We start from the raw sequence: 20,885 nt of genomic DNA, 5'->3' as shown, positions 1-20,885 counted from the left end.
CCTCGCGAACAACGGCGAACAAATAGAAGAAAGAAAAAAAAAAACGCAAACCGATCCGTCCTCAGCGTCGTTTGTTTCAAAGCCGTCTTTGCCGGGTGGGCCCCAGAGGCGTTCCACCCTCTATCAGTCGCGCGGCAGTCGTTTTCCATTGCTAAACAGGCAAGCAGGTCTATACAAGCACCCTTGGCGTTGGGCGCCCGAGCGCTGTTTCCGGTTTGTCACGGAGTATGGTGGGGGCAAGGAACAGAACAAGCAAGAGCATGTGTTGTTGGTAGAGTTTTCCCGTACCTGGGCGACGAATTGTGCGATAGTGGTGCAAGGATATTGGGGCACAAGGGCACAGGAGAGGGTCTACGAGGACAGTGAAGCCTAGCTCACGCACTGAAATTCACGCTGTGTAGCGCTATCAGAATTGCTGTGTGCATTTTTTCCAATACTTCGTAGTACGTGCTTGGTAGGTAGTTTGAAGTTTACGATATCAAGTTATCAAGTGACATGACAACTAAGTGCCCGTACTGCCAGTGATTCTAGACATTGTAGTTTTTTTTATTAGTGAAGAAGTGAAGAATGTATCCAACCTGTGGTTTGCAGATGTCCGTACAATCGGTTAGCAGCCGTACATTGAAGTATATATGCAACCTCAGCTCATCCATTGGTTTGCAACCGCTCAGCAATCAAACAGTGATAATTACCAAAAAAGGAATCTATGCTTTCAAGAATATGCTTACAGCGGGGTCATGTAGTTTCAGCAACGCATTCCTTCACCTCTGGTTTGGCAAAACGGCTCCCTCAACGGATGGTACCACTTCCATCTAACTCATTGAAGTTGAATGATTTGTGGTGAAAAAAATAAAAATAATAAAACAACAAGCGGCTCTTCAGCAAAGTGTGTCCCCCCTGGATGGCCATGCTGGCAGCCTTCTTCACGTGACGGTTCAAATTTCGGCCCGGTTGAAGGAAGCGAGCGAGATTTGTGTGCAGCACACAAACAAAAGTAGCTCGTCCGGGCACCAGCACAACCCCTCTCACCTCACCCCCACAAGTAAGGTTAATATGATACATTGTTCCGCGGGTGTAAGCTGATATCGGATCGCGCGCGCGCAAAGATCTGTTGTGGTCTCTTCTAGCTCTCAAACGCTTACGAAGGGGGTTGAAGCACACATACACGCAGACACTCGCACATTTAACGTTGGCAGTGTAAGGGTGGGTAAAGGTAGCGTGCGCAGGTGAGTGTATACCAGGGAACTCCAAAAACCTTGCATTTAAAATCGTATCATCACCTTGGGGTGCCACCGCCTCTCGACCAGACCGCGAGATCTGGAGAAGGAAACGGAGAAGATGCATGACGCGCGTTGCGCCGTCTTAGACGTTTTTTTTTTGCTATGGTCGCCAGCATGGTGTGGTGCATTTATATCATATACCCCTCCTAACACCGTCCTGGATGTGCGCGTAAAAGTGTCTACTAGGGGGATTAAATTACTTACCCTTAACTGTCACGACACACAGTTGCAAAGCAAAGTTGCAAGAAGCAACGCGCACCCACACATACACACAATATACTCAATCGTTTGCTCACAAAGTAGGTAGATCTAGAACACGTCCCGGCATGAAGAGAGCGTTGATATCGGAGAAGAGCAGCTATCGCATGATGATGACGTTAGAATGTAGCACACGCACACGCACGTTGATGTTGAAACTGGGCGACAAATATTTCTTAGTTGAGTATCGAACCACGTTCTGCTTTTACAGAGAGCCGGCGCATCTATCATTAGGCTACCGCTGCTGGTTAGGCTAAAGGCGCTAGAAACGCAACTTAAGCTGAAAGTTTTACTAAGGTAAAGCTGCTCGAAATTATGCTGGATTCGATTTCACACTTCAACTGTTAGCTCACCTCGTGATAGATGCACTTATTGGCTGTACCAAAAAAAAAAACACACTAAAACCAAAGTACAAAACACAAAAAACAAAGATAATTATTTTGCAATCATTTTGCCTTGTTTGGCGCAGTCGAGTCGAGAGAAGTCGAGCTGTTTTGCACCATATTTTGACAAATATGCATTATTCATGCAGCACCGCGGCCCTGCTGGTGCTGGTGACACCAGCGACGACCACCCCTTTGGGCACGCGGCATCCTGGACGCATGCGCTGGCGCGACCGCTCGGCACTCTGCCACCAGCAAGGTGATTCAGCTTTCCACCGCTGGCATAATATGTCTTATTGGTTGTGCTGGCTCGGTGAACCACCATAGGCACCATCGTCCCAACATGGATAGACCCTTGAAAGGCAGCACAACCCGTCACCCCGTCTTCCTACCAAGAGCCTGCTCGTGCTTTTTGCGCAATGTGCAAGCCGTTTTCTCATGGCTAGAGGTGGGAGAGAGAGAGAGAGAGTGCTGCAATATATATATTGAATAGAATATAACCAGGACACCTTGCCGATGCCTTGCTGTGCACTACGCTAGATCCACTACTAATACACGTTTTTCCACTACTAATTTAGCTGCTTAAGCTAACAGGGTGCCCTTTCCCCATGCCGCTGTGTGTTGCATCCGATGCGCATCGTTTCAATATTTACCCAACAGCAACAATGTCGGTCGCCCGTGCAGCTGGGGATGGGATACAGTGGGATCTGCTCACGGTCAGGCCGTGGTCAAGCAATACCGCAACACACTTGGGCACACGGTATTCCAGCTTCCCGCACGTGTTTGCCGTCGTACAGTGTTGCCACTCCCCCATAGACAATTGCTTGCGGTTGCGTGGCACTATTTGCATGGAAAACTTCGCCGACCGTAGGAGGTATCGTGTCTGTGGTTCGCGCGTCGATTCTTGACAGATGTGCATACAGATGTTCTTTGTCGTTTGGAATCCATTTTTACTTCTCAAGACAAGTGCCGTACGGCAGTGACGAAACTGGAAGGCGCTGTAAAATGTAAACCTGATGTCGTGGAGACACGGTAATGTTTTGTACTTGTTTAAGCGCTATTAAATAAGATTCTATACGGTTCATAAAAAAAAAGTTTGCACGTGCGTCCTAATCACGTGTCTATATCAGACTTCTGCCCTAGAACAGCATATTTGGGCCCGTTGCGTTCGGTTTGGTGCAATATAATTAATGTGATGAATAATAATGCCACATACAGGTAGAGCAGTGGGAACAAGTTCTGGCCAATAATGATAGAGGACTTCAAGGTTGGTCGTTGCGTTACAATACGTTCCGCTCGCGATCAGGTTGGAGATGCTTGATTCTTGTGACCGGGATGAACTATTGCCAGGTTTGCCTTGATCATCCCGGTGGACGGAATAAACTTGCAGGCTCGCAGTTCAAGGTAAAGATTTGCATAATCGCTCTTTAGTGCGCGCGGTGCGCCAGTGCGCCATTAGTTGGTTCTTGGCGATCTATGTAAAGGATGCTAGGGAATACTATTATTGGGGGCCCTCACGATTCTAGTTAGTTTTTTGTATGGAGTTTGACAGTTGGAGGCTGAAATCATGTAAACACTCCATACAAAACCACACAAAAAACTAGCCTGCAATTTTCAGTCTAGAAAATTTTAGCCTAAAAGCTAGAATTAGATTCGAGTACCTGCTCGAAAACACGGTGTTGTTTACATTTATCCCAAGGTGCATTAAAGAGATCAGTTGGTGGAATCTGGAATCAAAGTGTGTGTAGTCCAGGTGGTCTCATAGCATTTTTTATAACCAATTTTTAACATCACTTTTTGACAGAACGAGTGAAAACATGTGCTCCAACGAGCTTTCTGGAGGCTTGACGAATAAGCAAAACACTCTAAATATCTTCATTCAGAAGTAGAAGCGATAAAAATCAGCCTTCTAAATTCATACACCTTGGGATAAGCTTACCTGTATATTATACCGACTTAGATAGCTGCTCGAAAACTGATATACAATGCAAACAGCTGACAGGCTGAAATTTCAGCCTACGAGCTTAAAACGGAAAGGCCCCCATTATTGTATTTGATGTAGTTTTCATTTTAACTTGATGGAGGTAAGCTGGTCGCCTTGGGTTGAGTGTATGACTCGGGGCATTCTTAGGAATTGCGTACGATGCCACCCCTTGTTATTACATTTCTTAATTTCTTCAAAACTACCTTAGGCCGAAAATACACGGACCGGAATTTCGCGGCCGCGGAATTCCGCCTGCTGTCAAACCCATGCACAATCTGTCAACGGCAACTTTACCGAACTGTCAAATTCAAATATTTTTCAGCACAGCAATTCCACAGCCGCGAAATTCTGGTCCGTGTATTTTTGGCCTTAGAGTAATATTATCGCAAAGAGATATTTCCGTCCTTCTCAAACCTTTGCTAGGATAAAAGGTGGGACTTGTTATCAACATCATCTTGTTTTTCAGTGAGTTGAGCGCATGTAGAAGAATGACTACAGGGATAAGAATCTTTCACTCATTCGTTTGTCATTCAGGTAAAAGATTTCGCTCTCTGTGCCGACTACTAACTCACTTGTTTTCTTACGATTTCGCTTGTTTCCCACATATTCCACACGTTGACTGAGAAATCGCTCTTCGATGCATAGAGTCACAAAAGAGTATGTCACCACTTTATACGATTCACCTCAAGCAATCATTCTCACTCAAGCCGTATCTGTAGTTCAAGGTTCATCGATTAGGTCTTGCAGCTTAGGAATCGCTCTTTTGTAATACATCTTACTCCGGATGAGTCGCGAGTTGTCATTTGAATCGGTCTCCTCTCTGATAAGATTCATCTCAAGCAACCACATTTGCTCAAGCCAGCACATCTCTAGTTCGAGGTTCATCGATTAGGTCTTGCAGCTGAGGAACCACTCTTTTGCAGTACACTTTACTCCGTATGAATCTCGAGTTATCAATTGAATAAGATTTATCTCTGATAAGATTCATCTCAAGCAATCATTCTTAATCTTGGCGGCGCATCTGTAGTTAAAGGTTCCTCGATTAGATCCTGCAATATCAAACAAACAAATAATACAAACAATATTGTAGCATGGAGTGAGAGGACACAACTGCTTTAATAGTCCATTTTTTCAATTGCTTTGGAAGTAAGCGCTGTGAGCTAAAGCGAAAGCAACGCATGGGCTACAAGCACTTGGTATTAAAATGTATTCCCGCAGCGTATCTGTTCGTGCTCTATTGACGTTTTGCCAAACATGGATGTAAAACCACATTGTATGACCCACTGTGTGGCACTGCGCAACCCGTGCGTTTACCTTGACATCTTGCCCAAGCCCGGAGAAGCGGACACGGCTTAACAGAGGGAACACCACGAACGCGCGGAGGGGCGAATGCGAGGAAGATGCCAAATCCTCCCGCTCCAACAGGGCCAATCACTTCATTTAAATTTGCTGCTTAGTGCTTTTGCTTTTGCTGGAATGGTTGCGAGGGGAGACATGCTGGAGTATATCCCGGCTGTTTTTTTTTTTTTTTAACAGCATCCAGCACTCAAAGCAATGCGAAGCACGCGCACCAAGCTTTTCACACGGCGCTAGGCACTGGGGCACTGTGGAAGGTCAGTCCCCCCCACCCCCGTTCCACAGGACGTCCTTCGAGCGGGCGGTTTCGGGGAACGGATGGCGCGCGTGATGATACAATCTTCCGGCTTAATCTGGTCACTCGCTGGAAGCAGTTCAGGGCCGGCGAAGCCGATGGCGCCACAGCGAAGAAACAGGAGCGTCGGCTGCAGCGTTGCACCGCCACCGTTGCAGCTGTCCTAATTATGCCTCCCTACGACATTCCGGAAGCTTCCGGTTTTAAGGCCGACGGTGGACACAGGACCACAGGTACAGAGTGAGTTAGCATCGGAACCATTCATCATCAGGCCACGGTTGGCCTCCGACAGCAAGTGTCTTCGTGCAGCAGCGCGAGAATCGTGCGCTAGGTTCGCTTTGCGCGCCTTGGGCAAAGCCGCTCGAAAGCCGTCAGGCAAATCGGACAGTGCGACAGCCCCAGTGTCCCCCGAGTGCGGCGCAAACCTCATTTGCCCATGTATGGTGCGAATGCCTTAAAAGGGAAGTGGTTTGCCTGAATCGTAATCGCTCCAAAATTGGCGTTACTGCCCGATGCTGCCGCTGCAGCTCAGCTCGTGCGATGATGTGTCTGTGTGTGGCGCTCTCTTGTGTGCTGCGTGCTCCTTCCTACCCTTTCGCTTGCTCTCGCTTTCACACACCCTCGCTCACAGGTCCTTCCTGGCCTTCTGTAGACCCTTCCCCTTTCCCAAGCCACTCTAGAAGACACACACAGGGCCACCGCGGGCACCATATGGATGTGCCGAAGGTGTATCGTATGTCTGCGTTATGGCATCGGGTGGGTCGGGTGGGAAAGAAAACCTTCTGGCAAACACCTCGCATCCGCGGTGCCCCTTCCCCTGCCCTTCTTCTGAGATGTTTCTTGCGCTCCTCTGGCGGCATCGTGCAGCGCGCAGAGTGATTCTGTGGCGCCCAGCCGGCACCAGCGGCCCCCTGATCAAGCCGCTGATGAACATTATCCACCCTGTCTGTCTGCGTGCGAATGTGTGTGTGTGTGTGTGTGCGCATGACTTGCCCTTCTTCGTTGCCTGTTAGCCAGTCAGCCAGCCAAGTGTTCCAGCATGCATTTTGTTTGCGCGAAATGTACTCGCGCTGCCTTGCGCACATACTGCACATCGTTGCGATCGCTCGTAAAAAAAACGGGTGGCAGGGAGATGGCGTGTGGTTGGATGTACTTCCCAGTTTGGTGTTGCTTTTGAATGGTGCCCTTTTTATTTTCTTTAATTTTTTTTTTGCTCACTTGTGCTGCGATCCCATTAAGGAAACCGTCAGTCGCCGAATCGGCACACGGTGACTTCGCCCGTTCTGCTCGCGGTTGAAGCTGCGGTCGCGAAAACATATTACACCGTGCGGGACCTTCCCTGCCAGATCCGGGACGGCCAGATCCAGCTCCAGAGATGTTGAACGCATTCCCAAGTAGGGTGGTGTCCACCCCTTTTGTGTAAAAAAGTTGACGCGTGGAATGACCTTGCGCAATGATTGAAGATATCTCTGCCAGATGCAAGTATGTGCAAGTGAAAATGGAAATTTAAATGTTGTTTGAAATTTATATGTTTCCCAAATACCCGAATAAAAAAATATACACACATACATATATATATACACACATATTTCACATTTGAAAAAGGAGCCGCGTTCAAAACGATCATTACGACCAGGCGCCAATGCTGGTGCACTTTTCAGGAGCACAGACACTTGGCTGCCCGCCGATACGGCCGGTGCACTTCTCATCCTGGTCGGGGTCATTCCGACCCTTAACCAATTGTGTTTCCTTTGCTTCCCTTTCAACCGAACATTGCTTCCCCCACCTTTCTTCTTCGCCGTAATCTTTCGGTCCAATCGAACATGTCGTTATTCGCTTTTTACTTCTTCTTTTCCATCCCATCTGGCCCTTGTCCGCCGCTGTACCGTCCGTGTATAGTTGGGTCCGTTTTGTTTTTTTTTTTTGTTTTTTGGGTAGCTCACATCGCCGAGGTCGACCTCTCTTGGTTCCGCCGCCGAAGGCTTCGGGCCGCGGCGCTGCGAAGGCTCCGGCGCGAACGGGCGCAGGCTTTAGTCCGTCGATCGCACCGACCGTACCCGGTCAGTATCGTACGCGCAGCCTTATCCGACGGACGATGAGCCACGAGCAGCAGCAGCAGCAGCAGCAGCAATCCACTTTCGCTTTCGTTTGCGTCGGATGCGTCTGAAGAAGAGCCCCCGAAGCAATCGCATCAGTCATCCTTCCCAACAGTGTTACGGCACGGAAGTAGGCAGAATCAGTGAGCAAACGTACTGTTTTGGACTAGCGTGAAGTCGAGGAAAGCTATTTTGGTATTGTTTTTGAGTGTACCGAGGGAACAACACAATTTTCCCGTCAAGTGTTTATTTATTTAGTTAATTGAAGTGAATGCTGGCAAAGGTTGTTGGTTTTGTTTCGAACTCATTCGAACTAAATCTGTTAGTGGTGTGCTAGTTTAGTTAATGCTGTGCATTGGTGTGTTTTATATTTATGCTCCAGCTGCTTGTAAATTTAAGTGACCAGGCAAAAGTTTTACCCATTGAGTGGACAAGTGTTTCGTGAATTTCCGCGGTGGCTTAGTACACAAGTAAGCTTCTTCGGCTGTTTATTTGAACTTCAGTGATTTTAATTATTTTGTGTAAAAAATAATAATTTTGTCTGTAAAACTCGCTGCATTTATTGTTAATATTTCACAACGCTACGAAGGTGATTATAGCATTTTTTTATGACATTTCCAGTTGTTGGTGTATAATCGAGAATGCGATATTTCTTAAAAAAAAAAAAAAACATTCAAAAGAAAAGTCGCCAATGCTCCGCCAACTCAAACGTGTCGTTATTATTAATTTGTAATTTTAACGCCACCGAGATCTTAATCACTCATGCCGAGCTTCTAACCTGCCTGCTTTTTACAGAGCGTAAGATTTACTGCCCGCGCAGCCGACGACGACGACGAACGACAACGACGATCAATCGATAAACGATCAACAATCAACGGCAGTCACCCAACGGCTGGCGCCCGTTGTCAGGAGGCGGTTTCGGTGCAAACGTGACTAATTGATCGGGCAACACCCGGGCCCAACCGGACGGCTTTGGCTTTGCGATCGTTTGACGACCGTACGCGCGGAGCGATATAGCCCGCCCGGCCAGCACCATGGAGGCACGGTTCGCCGATCTGTCGACGATTACCGATGAGGATCTGTTGCGAAAAATGGTATGTACTGCAGCCAAAGCGGGGGAGAATGGGAAAGGGATGTAGTTGTTTGTTTTAATTGTTTTGAACAATTAATTGAAAATTATTAAACGAATTACAGGGTTTGCTTTTTTGAGATTCGGCAATTTGAACAATTTTTCACCTGATGTATGATATTTTCTGAATGAAATTATGTAATAATTTCACACAGAAACGATTAGGCAGTTTGTCTTCTCGGATTTATTGTGTCAGAAAACTATGCAAAAAAAACTATATAGTGCTGAGCATGTTATTTATTGAATTTGTTCAATAAACTCTGTTACGAACGGTGAGAGTCTGTTTGAAATAAGGAATTTAGATGTAAAACCGACACATCAATAACAAGATATATTATGAGACTAGTGATGGGTATAATGAACGAGAGCGGTTTAGATTGTTCAGTTCTTACATATGAATTAATTTGAGTTGGTCCGGTAATCTGAGTGTATTGAAAAATGCCAATTCAAAATGACGAAATAACGCCCTAATTTGGTTCAGTTCTTTTAGAAGAATGAACTGATACGCTCACGGCTATAAAACGACCTTCTCAAGCCTAGTTAACATGCATCATTGTTTGTATAACACCTGTTGGTTGAACACGACAATCGCCACCCGACTAATGGTTGTTTTCCATGCGCAGAATTGTCACCAGACTAGTGATGCCCGTAATGACTCTTTTTAAAAAAGTGACTCACAGGTATTTACTTTTTTAAAAGAGTTAAATTTCGAATCAGTTTTTTAGCTCTTTCATTATCAAGTTATACGATATAGATCAGTTGAAACTTTGTATTTTTTTATAAATAAAATAAATTATATTATTTAAGGCATTTTAGCTTGAGTGCATTCAATACACATAATTTTATAAATTGATAGTTAATTATATAAAGCAAATATAATATCAAACTTTTTTTGTATATATATTTCCATCTTTTGAGAGAGAGAGAGAGAAAGAGACATTGAGAGAGAGGAGAGAGAGAGAAATAAGAGAGATAGAGAGATTGAGAGAGTGGAGAGAGAGATAGAAAGAGAAAGAAGAGAGTGAGAAGGACTGAGAAAAAAGAGGAAACGTCCTCAGTGCAATCTGATTATAAAACTGACCCAGTTTAAGTTGTGTAAGAAATGTGAATTAACAGCAGTTTATGCAAATTAACATCCATAAACACAGGTGGTATTATTTTTATCACATACGGTCCTCTTAGTTGTTGAGAGACAGCGGCGCTTTGTACTCTTTTTGCTACAAAAGTCGTTTAATTTTTCTTCTATTTTCTGCCAGCATTTTTATATTTAGTTATTGTCTGTCTGCCATCACTGTTGTAGTGCTCTATTTACACATAACTCACTTAACTTACAACAATTGACTCTACTCTCTTGACGAGTATTACATCGTTCGACACCTTTACATTTAATTGTGGAATTGAATCATTTTACTCCTCTGTCTTCCTCTGAGATGTTGGATAATCTCTCCTTGTACAAGTAGTACTTAATGACACACAAGTAGCTCAAGGAGTAGCATAATTTCCTTTACACGTTTGTTCAAAAATGTACGTATATTTGATTCAGCTCAAAATACTTGAAGAACTATGTTATTTATTTTGACGTTTCCTGTAAGTGATTTTATTTAAAATTGAAAGCTGCTCTACGCTTGTTTGTTGAATTGATTTTCTTTTCTAGAGCCTCTATTAAGAGTGAACAGTTTCAAAAGAGTTGAGTTTGAATAAATGAAGAATTAACTCACTCACTCACCCAGTAAAATGGTTGACTCATATTACTGAATCAACTTCTTATGTCCATCACTACTAGAGACAGATGGAACGCAGACGATCAGACATGCATATGAAATAAAGTGTGTATGCACCATAAACGTTGTTGTTTACAGCTTCTATCACTTCTGTTAAATTCGTTAGACGAGTAGGTGAAGGAAACCCCATAACACACATGCACATAGAAACAACAACAAAAGCAGCGTGCAAAAATCATTTCAATGACTTTTACCTCGCGCGTCGCACTTCATACAATAGCGATTCGTGAGATAAACGCAACGCAAGCAGAAAAAAAAGAAGCAAACCAACAGCAACCAAATAAGGCGTACGCGAGGTCACGCGAGGCGGTAGAAATTATGCTACAGCGAAGCCGTGTCCAAGCAGGCACCGCAGCAGCAGCTCACTTGCCTTCGGTTGCCGTTCGCGGCAGCTTCCCCGCCTGGCCCGGACCCGGTCAGCTCATACCGTCAGTTCAAAGGAATTGCAAAGCGGTCCGGCTAGTGCGCCCAGCTAACGCCCCCATCCCTCATCCATCCCATCCGCTTTACGACGCGGGCACAAGGCATGATGCGTCGCGCGCGGAAACTGTAACGCCAGACCGATCAAGGTTGCGCCTTGCATCGATCGGATACAGATAGTCGTGCGGTACAGAAGCATAGATTAAAAAGGGATGAAAACAAAAATATATAAAGGCAAAATTCTTTTTATATTCGTTGTATAAGATTCTGCGACGATAAAGAGCACCAAAAATCAAAAAGGGGGATCTTCGCTGCTCCGGAAACAGATCACACAGCTCGCCGCATCAAGAGGACTGGGGTAACCGTAACATATCTTGCTCTCTTTCTCTTGGATGTTGTAGTTTTTTAGCATTTGAACAGAAGCGACAACAACTGAAAACTGGGTGCCTTTCGATCGCAAAACGAGACGGCCGTGAGGCCCGTAGGAAGCTCTGTCGGGGCAGTAGCATTTCCTTTTAGGGACACGAAGTTAACCTTCCAGTCAATTAATGCGACATACAAAAGGATGTTTGCATGCTGCGAGGGGACGGAGCGCAAAAAAAGCAGGGGAGGAGGGGGGGGGGGTGGTGCGGGAAATGTCGAAGGTCAAACTTTGCGATCGAGACAGTACCATATATTGCGTTAATCGATGACAGCAAGGCGAACAAAAAAAAAGGCCGAAATGAAAAATAAACAGCACTCATTATAGATGCATGTGCGAGTCGATAGCAGTTGGGCTGTGATGCTCTGTGTCAGTGCGTTTGGCATTGGCCATCAAAACTGTACAAACAAATCAGTGAATCACCCCTTGTTTTCGCTCTCTTTCTCTCTTTCCCCCCCACGACCCGTTTCAATTGCCTGCCCTTAATTGATAGTTGTATTTTATAACCACCGCGCGTTGAAACATTTACGAGCAAAAGCATCGATCCTACGACCAAGAACCTACGATCGGTGAAAGATCGTTTTCGGAAGAGTTTGCCAACTGGATTGGCTCCCAAATCATGCCATCCTAGACTTCCGTGGAGCGGGATTTGGACTTGAATTGAATGTTTGTGTTTTGGTATTAACAGCCCACTCAAAATGGACGAAACAAAAAAATGGATTTGTTCTCCTCCCGCTAGCTGGAGTTAAACGCAGTTTCGTTTCGGAGGTGGACTGGTTCCATTTTGGCTGGCGGCATGTGACTCCCGATGACGCGATGGGTAGGTAGGAGGAGCAATATAAGGCCGCACGGTCGTGAGTGGTGTGTTGTACTGCTCGACATTATGCAGTGATAAATGTGTTTGATAGACAAATAGGCAGGCGAAACTTCTCGAGCGGGGTTCATCGTTTGCCCAAATGTTGATGTCTTTCGTGTGTCCGCTCTAAAGTGGACGGGCTATTTATTTAATACGACCCAACGGTAACGTAATTATAGAAATGATATATTACTTGCCTTTCCCCACCCGTTTTTGCTACTATTGGGGGCGCGGGGGCACCGCACAAAAAATGCTAATAGATGTCACCGATGAATAATCCAACTCGCCATCTTGGGATCCTGCCTACGCCTACACCCGAGATCCGGACTCTCACCGGCGTGGCGTATCTTGGCACCCTTCGGAACTCCCCCCCCGGCCTACGGCGAGCGGCGGATGACTTCATCCTTCCAGTTCCGGGCGGGGAGGTGCCCAGCCGGCTGGCTGGCTGGCTGGCGAGCGTCTGCAACTTGTACCTGTGCTCTACTATTGTGTTGCAGTGTTACGTTTATTTTCAACTGCATGGCGTCATACGGCGTTTCTGTGTGTGTTTGTTTTTTCTGTTGTTGTTGTTGTTGTTGTGGACTGCAGGTTGCAGCACACGTGCCTACGCATTGGCACACACATGGTCGCCGCTTGGCAATGCCGGTAGCGCACTGACGACATCAAACAAGAAAGCTGCAAACAATGTCTGAGCTCTAGTACATGCCATGCCGCACTTTCTCGTTCTGCGGGGGTTTACTTTTTGTTGCTGGTTTCGGAAAGTTTAGACTTCCTGTTTACAGGGTTGCACCACAGCTGTCCCTGGTGTGGGCAAGGAGCAGCGCCTGGAGCTTGTTCTTGCCACCAAATGAACAGAACGTTAAAAAGGGCCTCGAAATGGATTATAACTGTAACCTGATTACGAATACCAGAGAGCGAGGAAATTAATGTTCCCTTAAAGCTTTCTTTGCTTAGGCAGACGATCATCACCATGCGATGATTCATGCTCCAACCACGCAGGATTATCGAAAACTGTCTGCTCGATGCCCGTGCCCGTGTAATATGGTCGTGTTTCCCGCTGGCACAGAGTTAATTCCAAAATATGTGCCCCAAAGCCCGCTGCTGGCTGTTGTGCACTTCGGAGCGGAATCGGAGCGCAACGCAGCGAAGGGAGCAAGAGCAGAAATAGTGAGGATTACCGATAAAACGGAACCAGAAAGCATAAGGCAAGAAATTCTTTCCCTTGTCTCGACGTCGGCTAATATGTGCTCTTGGCCCGGTCGGCTGTTAGCTTTTTTTTTTGTTTCTTTTCTTGCAACGATAACACAACATAAAACCAGTTTACATACTTCTGGACTGGACAGGGGACGGGGAACGTGTAATAGCATCCATAAAGAAAAGAGAGTGAAACCTGCAATATGCTGTTGTTGTTGCTGCAGGTACGGCATATTTCGAGTCCAGCAGTTGCATGGAGAGCAGTAAGAGAACATTCTTTTTGCAACGATACGATACACATGATGTGTTATCAATGATCAGGCTAGTAGACCGCGATCTAACCTCTAATGTCGTTCCAGTAAGATTGCCAAAACTGGAGTGTATAAATGGGATCAAACGGGGGCCAGTGGTTAGGGAAAGAAAGCGCAAAATTGCTGATCTGCACGCGAGGGGTGCTCGAGCGGGTTGGCTGAAGGGCGAATGGGGCGGGCTGGTGGTCCGAAAACTACAAGACAAACCAATCAAAACCGTTCGGTTGCATTTATGGTCAGATGATCGAGCGAGCGGGTTTTTTTTGTTGTCGCAGGGTTTGTGCCGCACCGTGTGTGTGGGAGCGACCAGCCAGTCGATGACGGGTATCGGTTGTGACTCCGGGAGTGGAGGCGTTGTTGGTGTTTTTTGCCTTATTTTTCTCCCCCGGTTTCGTTCACTTCAATTGCCATCCTTCTCCATATTAATTACGCGGCAACGTTCAACACTCTGTTGCTTTTTAATCGAGCCAAAGCTCCGCTACGTGTGCACACACACACACACACACACACACGCACACGGGGAGCTAGGGGTGGCTGTTGAGCCCCGGACAGGCCGGGTGGTCGCCCACCGCATCGTCAGAACTCAACCGTCGGTGGCCGCAACCAACCCTATACCGCAGGAACACTCAACACAGGGACCCTTAAAGCAGAGCGGGCACCCATGCAATGCGTGTAGGGCAGGGTTCGGCAACCGTGGATGCTCGCTTTGAAGCTAAGGGAGTTTTGTTGATTGTTTTGTATGTAAAATTACGTTAAATTAAAACACATGTACAACAGAAACATTTAATTTATGTATTCTTTTTGTCTTACTTTTTTATTTTAACTCTTTAACTGAATCCTGCTACAACAAGTAGTTTGAAATAATTTCCGTTATCATTCCTTATTTTCACCTAAAATATTGTTTTACGTTTTTATTTTGAAAATCGAAACAAATTTTTATGTTGGAGTGTTTCATTGCTTAGTTTCTGTCGAATACATCATTCAAGATATCTGTTAAATTGTTTTACGACAATTAAAAAAACAATACAAAAGAGTGTTCTTATCTACTAATTATCCTATCAAAGCTCAAAGTTCAAGTTTATATGATATTCCATTGATTTATTAAACCCTACAGGTATGCTTTTTTTAACAATCGGGTTAGTTTATTTCAGTAAAGTTACAATATTTACATATTCCCCAACCCTCTTCCTGCCCCTTCCCCTGTGCCCCGCGAGGGGTCTAGGGGGCGGGGATGTATTAGCTCTTAGGAGCGCATCCTTAATCCTCCGTGGTCTCGCTGGTAATTTGCACTCTCTGCCCTTGTGTGGGGCAATTTCGCACCAATTTTGGCATTCCTTCGCGTGCTTCCGTGTGATTTTTTGGTTGACTAGCGGGAGGCCACGTCCGCCTCCACTGCCTCCGCCTCCTCTGCCGAGGTCAAACCGCCTTGCCAGTTGTAGGAAGAGCTGGCCAGCTCAGGATAGACAGACTCCCCTCTGTCTATATCACCTTCTTCAACTCCTCGTCGCTCATTCTGTTGATGCTGGCGGTGTCGCTGCCGAAGTCTTGCCATCCGAGCGTGGATATTCGCCCGGCGCTCCGACGTTCGTGATGACGATGAAGGCGCAGATGGCCGTTCGCCACGCCGCTCCTCCCTTTGACGCACCGTCTGCGTCCTTCTCGCCACATTTCGAAGGTCATTCCGGGCACGCCGGACTGCTTCGGGGTCGAGCCGATTGGCGGGTTCCTCCAGCATGGCCTGTGCGGCGAGAATGGCGCGTTCCTCGTCCCAGCAGCGTTGGAGTTCTGAGGTGATGCGCTTGGCGGCCTCGCACACGTTGCTCCAGTTGGTGGGTGATTGAAGCATGTGCGCCTCCAACGTTTCTGGCAAAACTCCATCCAACAGCTCACTCCTCACCTCAGCAAAGCGAGGGCATTCAAACATTACATGTTCTACTCCCTCGACTACACCAGGGCAACGAGGGCAGGCCGGAGACGAGGTGAATCTCATTTTGTTCAGGTATTCGCGGAAAAATCCGTGTCCTGACAACACCTGAGACAAATGAAACGCGTCACCTCTCCGTGATTCCGCAACTGCCAGGCTCCCACGTCCGGAATTACGCGGTGTGCCCACCTGACATATCTGCTGGCGTTGTCTGCTGCGGCGTCCCAAGTCGTCTGCCACTCTTCAATAGTCCGCTGTCGCTCCTCTTTCCGGAGCTCGCTGCTACTTACACCGGTCCCGCGTCTGCTGTGAACTCGGGTATCCTCCGCTACGGCTCTGCAGATTGGCACCAGTCCCGCGAGCAGCACGGCGGTCTCATACCTTACCGTCCGGAAAGTTCGAGCCACGCGGATCGCTGCCTTTCGCTGCACGCGCTTTAGCAGACTGCGGCACTCTCGGTTAGTCAAGGCTCCGTGCCAGACGGGTGCAGCGTATCGCATTGTCGAGACGGCGACCGCTGCAAGCAAGCGGCATCGTGACGTCTTTGGTCCTCGGTGGTTCGGCATCAATCGTGTGACCGCCGGTACTATCTGCGTTGCCTTCTGAATAACCGCCTTCACATGAGGAACCCACGACAGGTTGTAGTGTAAGCGTACACCGAGGTATTTGAGGGCACGCGAGAACGGCACCACTGTACCTCCTACGGTGATGGTGATGTCCTCCGGAGGCTGCTGCAGACTAGAGATCACCGTCATCTCCGTTCTCGCATGTGCGAGCTCCAAGTGATGCTCGCACAGCCACCGGTCTACCGCTGACACAGCTTCCTCAGCTGCTGCTGCTGCCGGCGTTTTACCTGGAGCCAGCAAAACGAGGTCATCGGCATAGCCGATAAGTTCTGCCCCAGGTGGTAGCTCAACGCCAAGGACTCCGTCGTACATCACGTTCCATAGGGTCGGGCCCAAGGTCGCCTTCACCGCGGCGTTGGGAATTCCATCTAGTCCTGGTGCCTTCCTTGTTGCCATCTGGTGGGCTATATCATGCCCTCGTCATCATCTCGACTATATCCGCATCAGTCACAGCTTGCTCGGCGAAGTTCACGTCTGTGAGTGCTAGGAGGAAAGAATTTTCGCTGAATTGTTTAGTTTTCCACCTCCTACCGGCACATGGAGTGTGCTGCCGGTTGATTGGTGGATCACGGCGGGGAGACCGTTGCTGCGACCGATTCCGCTGGGAAAGCTGAACTCTCCTTGCGGCCAGTGCAGGGCTGTTGGTCTCGAACCGGATCAGCTGGTGGTCGGATCTGGCGAAATCTAGTACCTCCCAGGTGTCATGCAGTACTAGCGACGGAGTTGCGAAGGTCACGTCAATGACACTGGGCAGGTGGTTCCATTTGCTGGGGCGACACTGTTTGTTGTTTTTTTATTTTTTATTTCGATATCACCCTCAAATTAAACTGCAATAAGGAAAATACGTTTGAAAAATATTGATATTAATCTAAATATTAGTATGAATCTTACTAATCTCGCACATTTTATTGTTTAATTCAAAAGGAAACCTTGGCATTTAAGAAAAAAATTAGGCTTCTTTTCGGATTGCACCTAGTTGTTTAACGGTATCGATTTGTTTTATGATACAAAACTCGTCCCCGAAATGAAAAAAGGAGGAATGAGACCTTTCGATGAAATTGAGATCCAAACCAACCCAAAGAGCCAGCTCGAACTCTATAGCTGATTTGAGGCTATTAAACGACAAGTCGTTCCGATGTCATACTTTGTGGTGATTAAGTAATTCAGAGATGAAGCGGTATTTTGCGGAACTATGGAGCTTTTTAACAAGCACGCCGTACTCTCTGGTACCTTGCAGCTGTTTAGCCTGATGTGTATGGTTCACGATGGATCTTGAAGGCTTTTTTTTAAGAAGGTGTCCCGAACTTGTTGGAACTTTATAGCTTTTAAGTGCATGACATCGGTACAAGGTAATCTGAAGATCGCTGCAAAAGGCGAATTCGTGCAGCGATCTTTAGCGTGCTAAAATGACATGATATCGGAGCGATTTTTGGTTAAACAGCCTCAAATCAGCTATAGAGCTCGAGCTGGCTATTTGGGAATCGTCTTAAGCAACCAGCAGTCGGGCTCGCAGGCCAAATGTAGCCCTCGAAGTGTTGCCTGGTGTTGATGGGATTATGGTAAGAGCCTATTCGTATACAAATTATTGAACATTTTTATGTATACCATTTCATACAGTCGTCCTCAGTCATCGTTCGATATCGTGATATGGATTGGCGGGCTATGGTCGATATTATGGTCCAACTCGATGTTTAATTTCCCATAACTAACATTGTTTCTACATGACAATGAGATGAGCATTTGGAAACAGAAACAATTATTTAAAAAGCCTGTTTGTTGTCTTTACGAGTACGACGGTTATTGAAGAACTGTTTCCTAAGGTACAAGTTATCAATTCACCCCGTAGCAAGGATTGACTATCCGACTTCGTGGTAATGAATTAAGTCTCGAACGCCTGCATAGGCCCGAATATCCGAGTAGAACGTTTCGCCAAGCAGTTCCTGCTGAATAAAAAAAAATGTACGTTTATCTGGATAATGTTTCAACCGTTTAGGCTTTTGTGCCATCCTTAGAATATATCCAATAATTATAATATATCCAATAATAGTCATTCTCTTTGCCCATTTAACTCTCGATCATTTTCTAAATTTTACTACAATTTATTTACCTCAAAAGTTTGTCGACCGCTAATCTTAGCGATCGAACTTTGTCGAACCCTGGGGTAAAGCGTATCCAGCAGTGCGGTAACTCAGCGCTAAATAATATGAACCAGCAAAAAAACCCAGCTACAGCTCACAACCCTCCCATCACCCCCTAGATGACTGGATCTGGGGGAAGATGAGGACAGCAACAAGGCGATGCAAAGGCGCACGGGGTCTATTGCCGGTCGGCTTACTCTCTCTCTCACTCTCACACACACACACATGCACGTCCAAGGATGCCATATAGCATCCGACGCCTACACATGCCTCTCGGCTTCTCGCGCGATCGGTCGCGCGATGCTTTCCGATGCTCCCGCGGGGGTCTGCATCCGCGTATTCGCCTTGCATGTGTATGTGTGTACCGGACCGCGCACGGCTACAGCCAGGCAGCCACCCATGGTCATGCTGTGTGTCGGGCAGCCTGCGAAACGGGCAAAAGGCGTTGCGCCCCGATGCAAGAACTTTAGTTCAGCCGAAGACGCAACAAACGCTGAACGCGCGGCGCGTGTGATAGATCAGTTCTTTACCTCCGTTACTATTCGTTGTGTTTTGTGCGAGCACGATCACGAACCGTGAACACGACCGTGAAGCACTTGGTTGGTGACTATTTACCGGGTGTACACCGGTGGATTATTAGGTGATTTTGTTTGTGTGTGTGTGTTTTTTTTTGGAGCATTGTTGTGCGAACAGTTTTGCAGGGTGTAGCATCGAAACCCCGGATGGCATTTACCGACACGAGTGGCTAAGACAGAGGGAAAGTTGGTGCGTGTAGTTCATTTTTGCATTCATCCAGCGTTCCAAGCGTTCGGGAGCTGCTGCCTGCCGGTGTGTTGTGCTCGAGTTTGGTGAAATTGGGCTTCCGATCAAGCAATATCAGCATTCAATCAACCCTACCCAGGGACCCGAACGAAGCTACGATCCACAACACATACACACAAAGCTACCCCCAAGTTAGGGTGCACGACGACGAACGTCGAAGGCACCGGTTTCGGGTTGAGGGCCTAAAGCCCATAAAGCAAAATTGTATCAAAAGTGAAGTGAGTGCTGTGTTTCGAGGGTGAGTGACGGAGGTGGCGTTCCGAGCACAGAAAAGAAAGAGCAACCGAGCGAGAGAGAGAGAGAGGGAGAGAGAGTGCTAGAGAAAGGGGAAGCAAATAGAACGGGGTAAGTTGTGGGACGGATTTTGGGCAGAGTGTAACCCCCGGACGAAGGGTTGAAGGGAGCAGGAAGATGCGGGATTTTGTGACCGGTTTGTTGTTGTTTTAGTTTTTTTTTGTCTTCAATGTTTGGTTCTTCTGTGCCAAGCGTTTTTTCTGTGCCTTGCAGTGGTAGAACAGAGCGGCCAATGCATTTCAAACTTTCCAAACAGATGATGTGAAGCTTTTTGGAGAGAGGATTGAAACAGCTGGGAATTAAATTCTGCTGCTTATTTTATGATGTGTAATTATTAAAATTACAAGTAAAACCATTTTTTAAAGCAGCATGAAATTGAATTTCAAACTTTGTGAGGTGGGTGCAAAACGGCAGCATTTCTCTTTCTCCATACACAGCAGCTTTGTGCAAAATGGAGCATGTTGATGAAGGCATTCCTTTGGTATATCTACAATCTTTAGCTTCAGAGTACAACCGCCATCTTTTGAGAAGGAGGTTTAGAGCGTTTTCTCTCTCCTTCTGCTCGCGTTTCTATTCGGCACGCTGGAATGCGGTAGCACCAGGAAAGCAGCTCCCCACCGCTTAATTACCAGCCTTCACTGCAAAGTGCTCATTGTTTGCAAACGGAAACGTCTGCGAAATAATAAAATCTTTTGGCAAAAACAATAAAAAAAAATCCCAATTCTGTGAGTGAATGTGAAAATTATAAAATAAAATCTACCTTTTCGTGAAAGGAAATCCAAGTCCCAGTAACAAAGCTTAATCGCTGGAGCGGCTGTTACAGGGCGAATTAAAACACAGTCCAACCGCATCATCCTCTGCCATTATGCAAGAGAGATTCTTGCGGCCTTTTTGCTCTCCCTTTCGCGCTGATGCCGAAGGCGGCAACATATTCCACGGAAATGCTTTTTGTGTTGTTGTGGCTGTGGCTGCGCTGAGCGCATAACGGACAGAAGAGGGAAGCCGAGCGTGTGAGCCGCGCACAAGTAGCGCGAAATGGGCAAAAATGTTTGTTCGTACTCGGGCGTGTTTCACGGTGTACGGTGTGGAATTTCTTGCCCCCTTTCCCCCCCCCCCCTCCTGCTCGCTGTGGGGGAGTAGGCAATGACGCCAGGTGTCCAGCCAGGCGGCCGCCCCCTTCGAGAACAACTGCCGCGATGCGAGAGAGAGGGAAAAAACCGAACGAACGCAACATTACGCTACGAATCGTAGCATTAATCAACAATTATGTCGATTCAGCGCATCCCAGCCGGAACCCATTGGTGCGGGGGGCGCGGT

At 46.9% G+C, this 20,885-nt stretch overlaps 1 protein-coding gene across 1 annotated transcript in view; it reads left to right on the top strand.

Moving 5' to 3' along the window:
• The first annotated feature begins 7,580 nt into the window (after positions 1-7,580).
• The window catches only part of LOC120905568 (microtubule-associated protein futsch-like), a 47,660-nt gene continuing 34,355 nt past the window's right edge, over positions 7,581-20,885 (top strand). Inside the window, exons 1-2 of the mRNA XM_040316490.1 lie at positions 7,581-8,241; positions 8,448-8,746. Of these exons, the coding sequence (XP_040172424.1) occupies positions 8,687-8,746 (60 nt within the window). The 5' untranslated portion in view covers positions 7,581-8,241; positions 8,448-8,686. The remainder of the gene's footprint in view (positions 8,242-8,447; positions 8,747-20,885) is intronic.

The sequence above is a fragment of the Anopheles arabiensis genome, chromosome X, assembly GCF_016920715.1.
Source record: "Anopheles arabiensis isolate DONGOLA chromosome X, AaraD3, whole genome shotgun sequence".
Lineage (NCBI taxonomy): Eukaryota > Metazoa > Arthropoda > Insecta > Diptera > Culicidae > Anopheles > Anopheles arabiensis.
The sequence above is the reverse complement of the archived record's forward strand: the minus strand, read 5'-3'. Positions and strand labels throughout refer to the sequence as shown.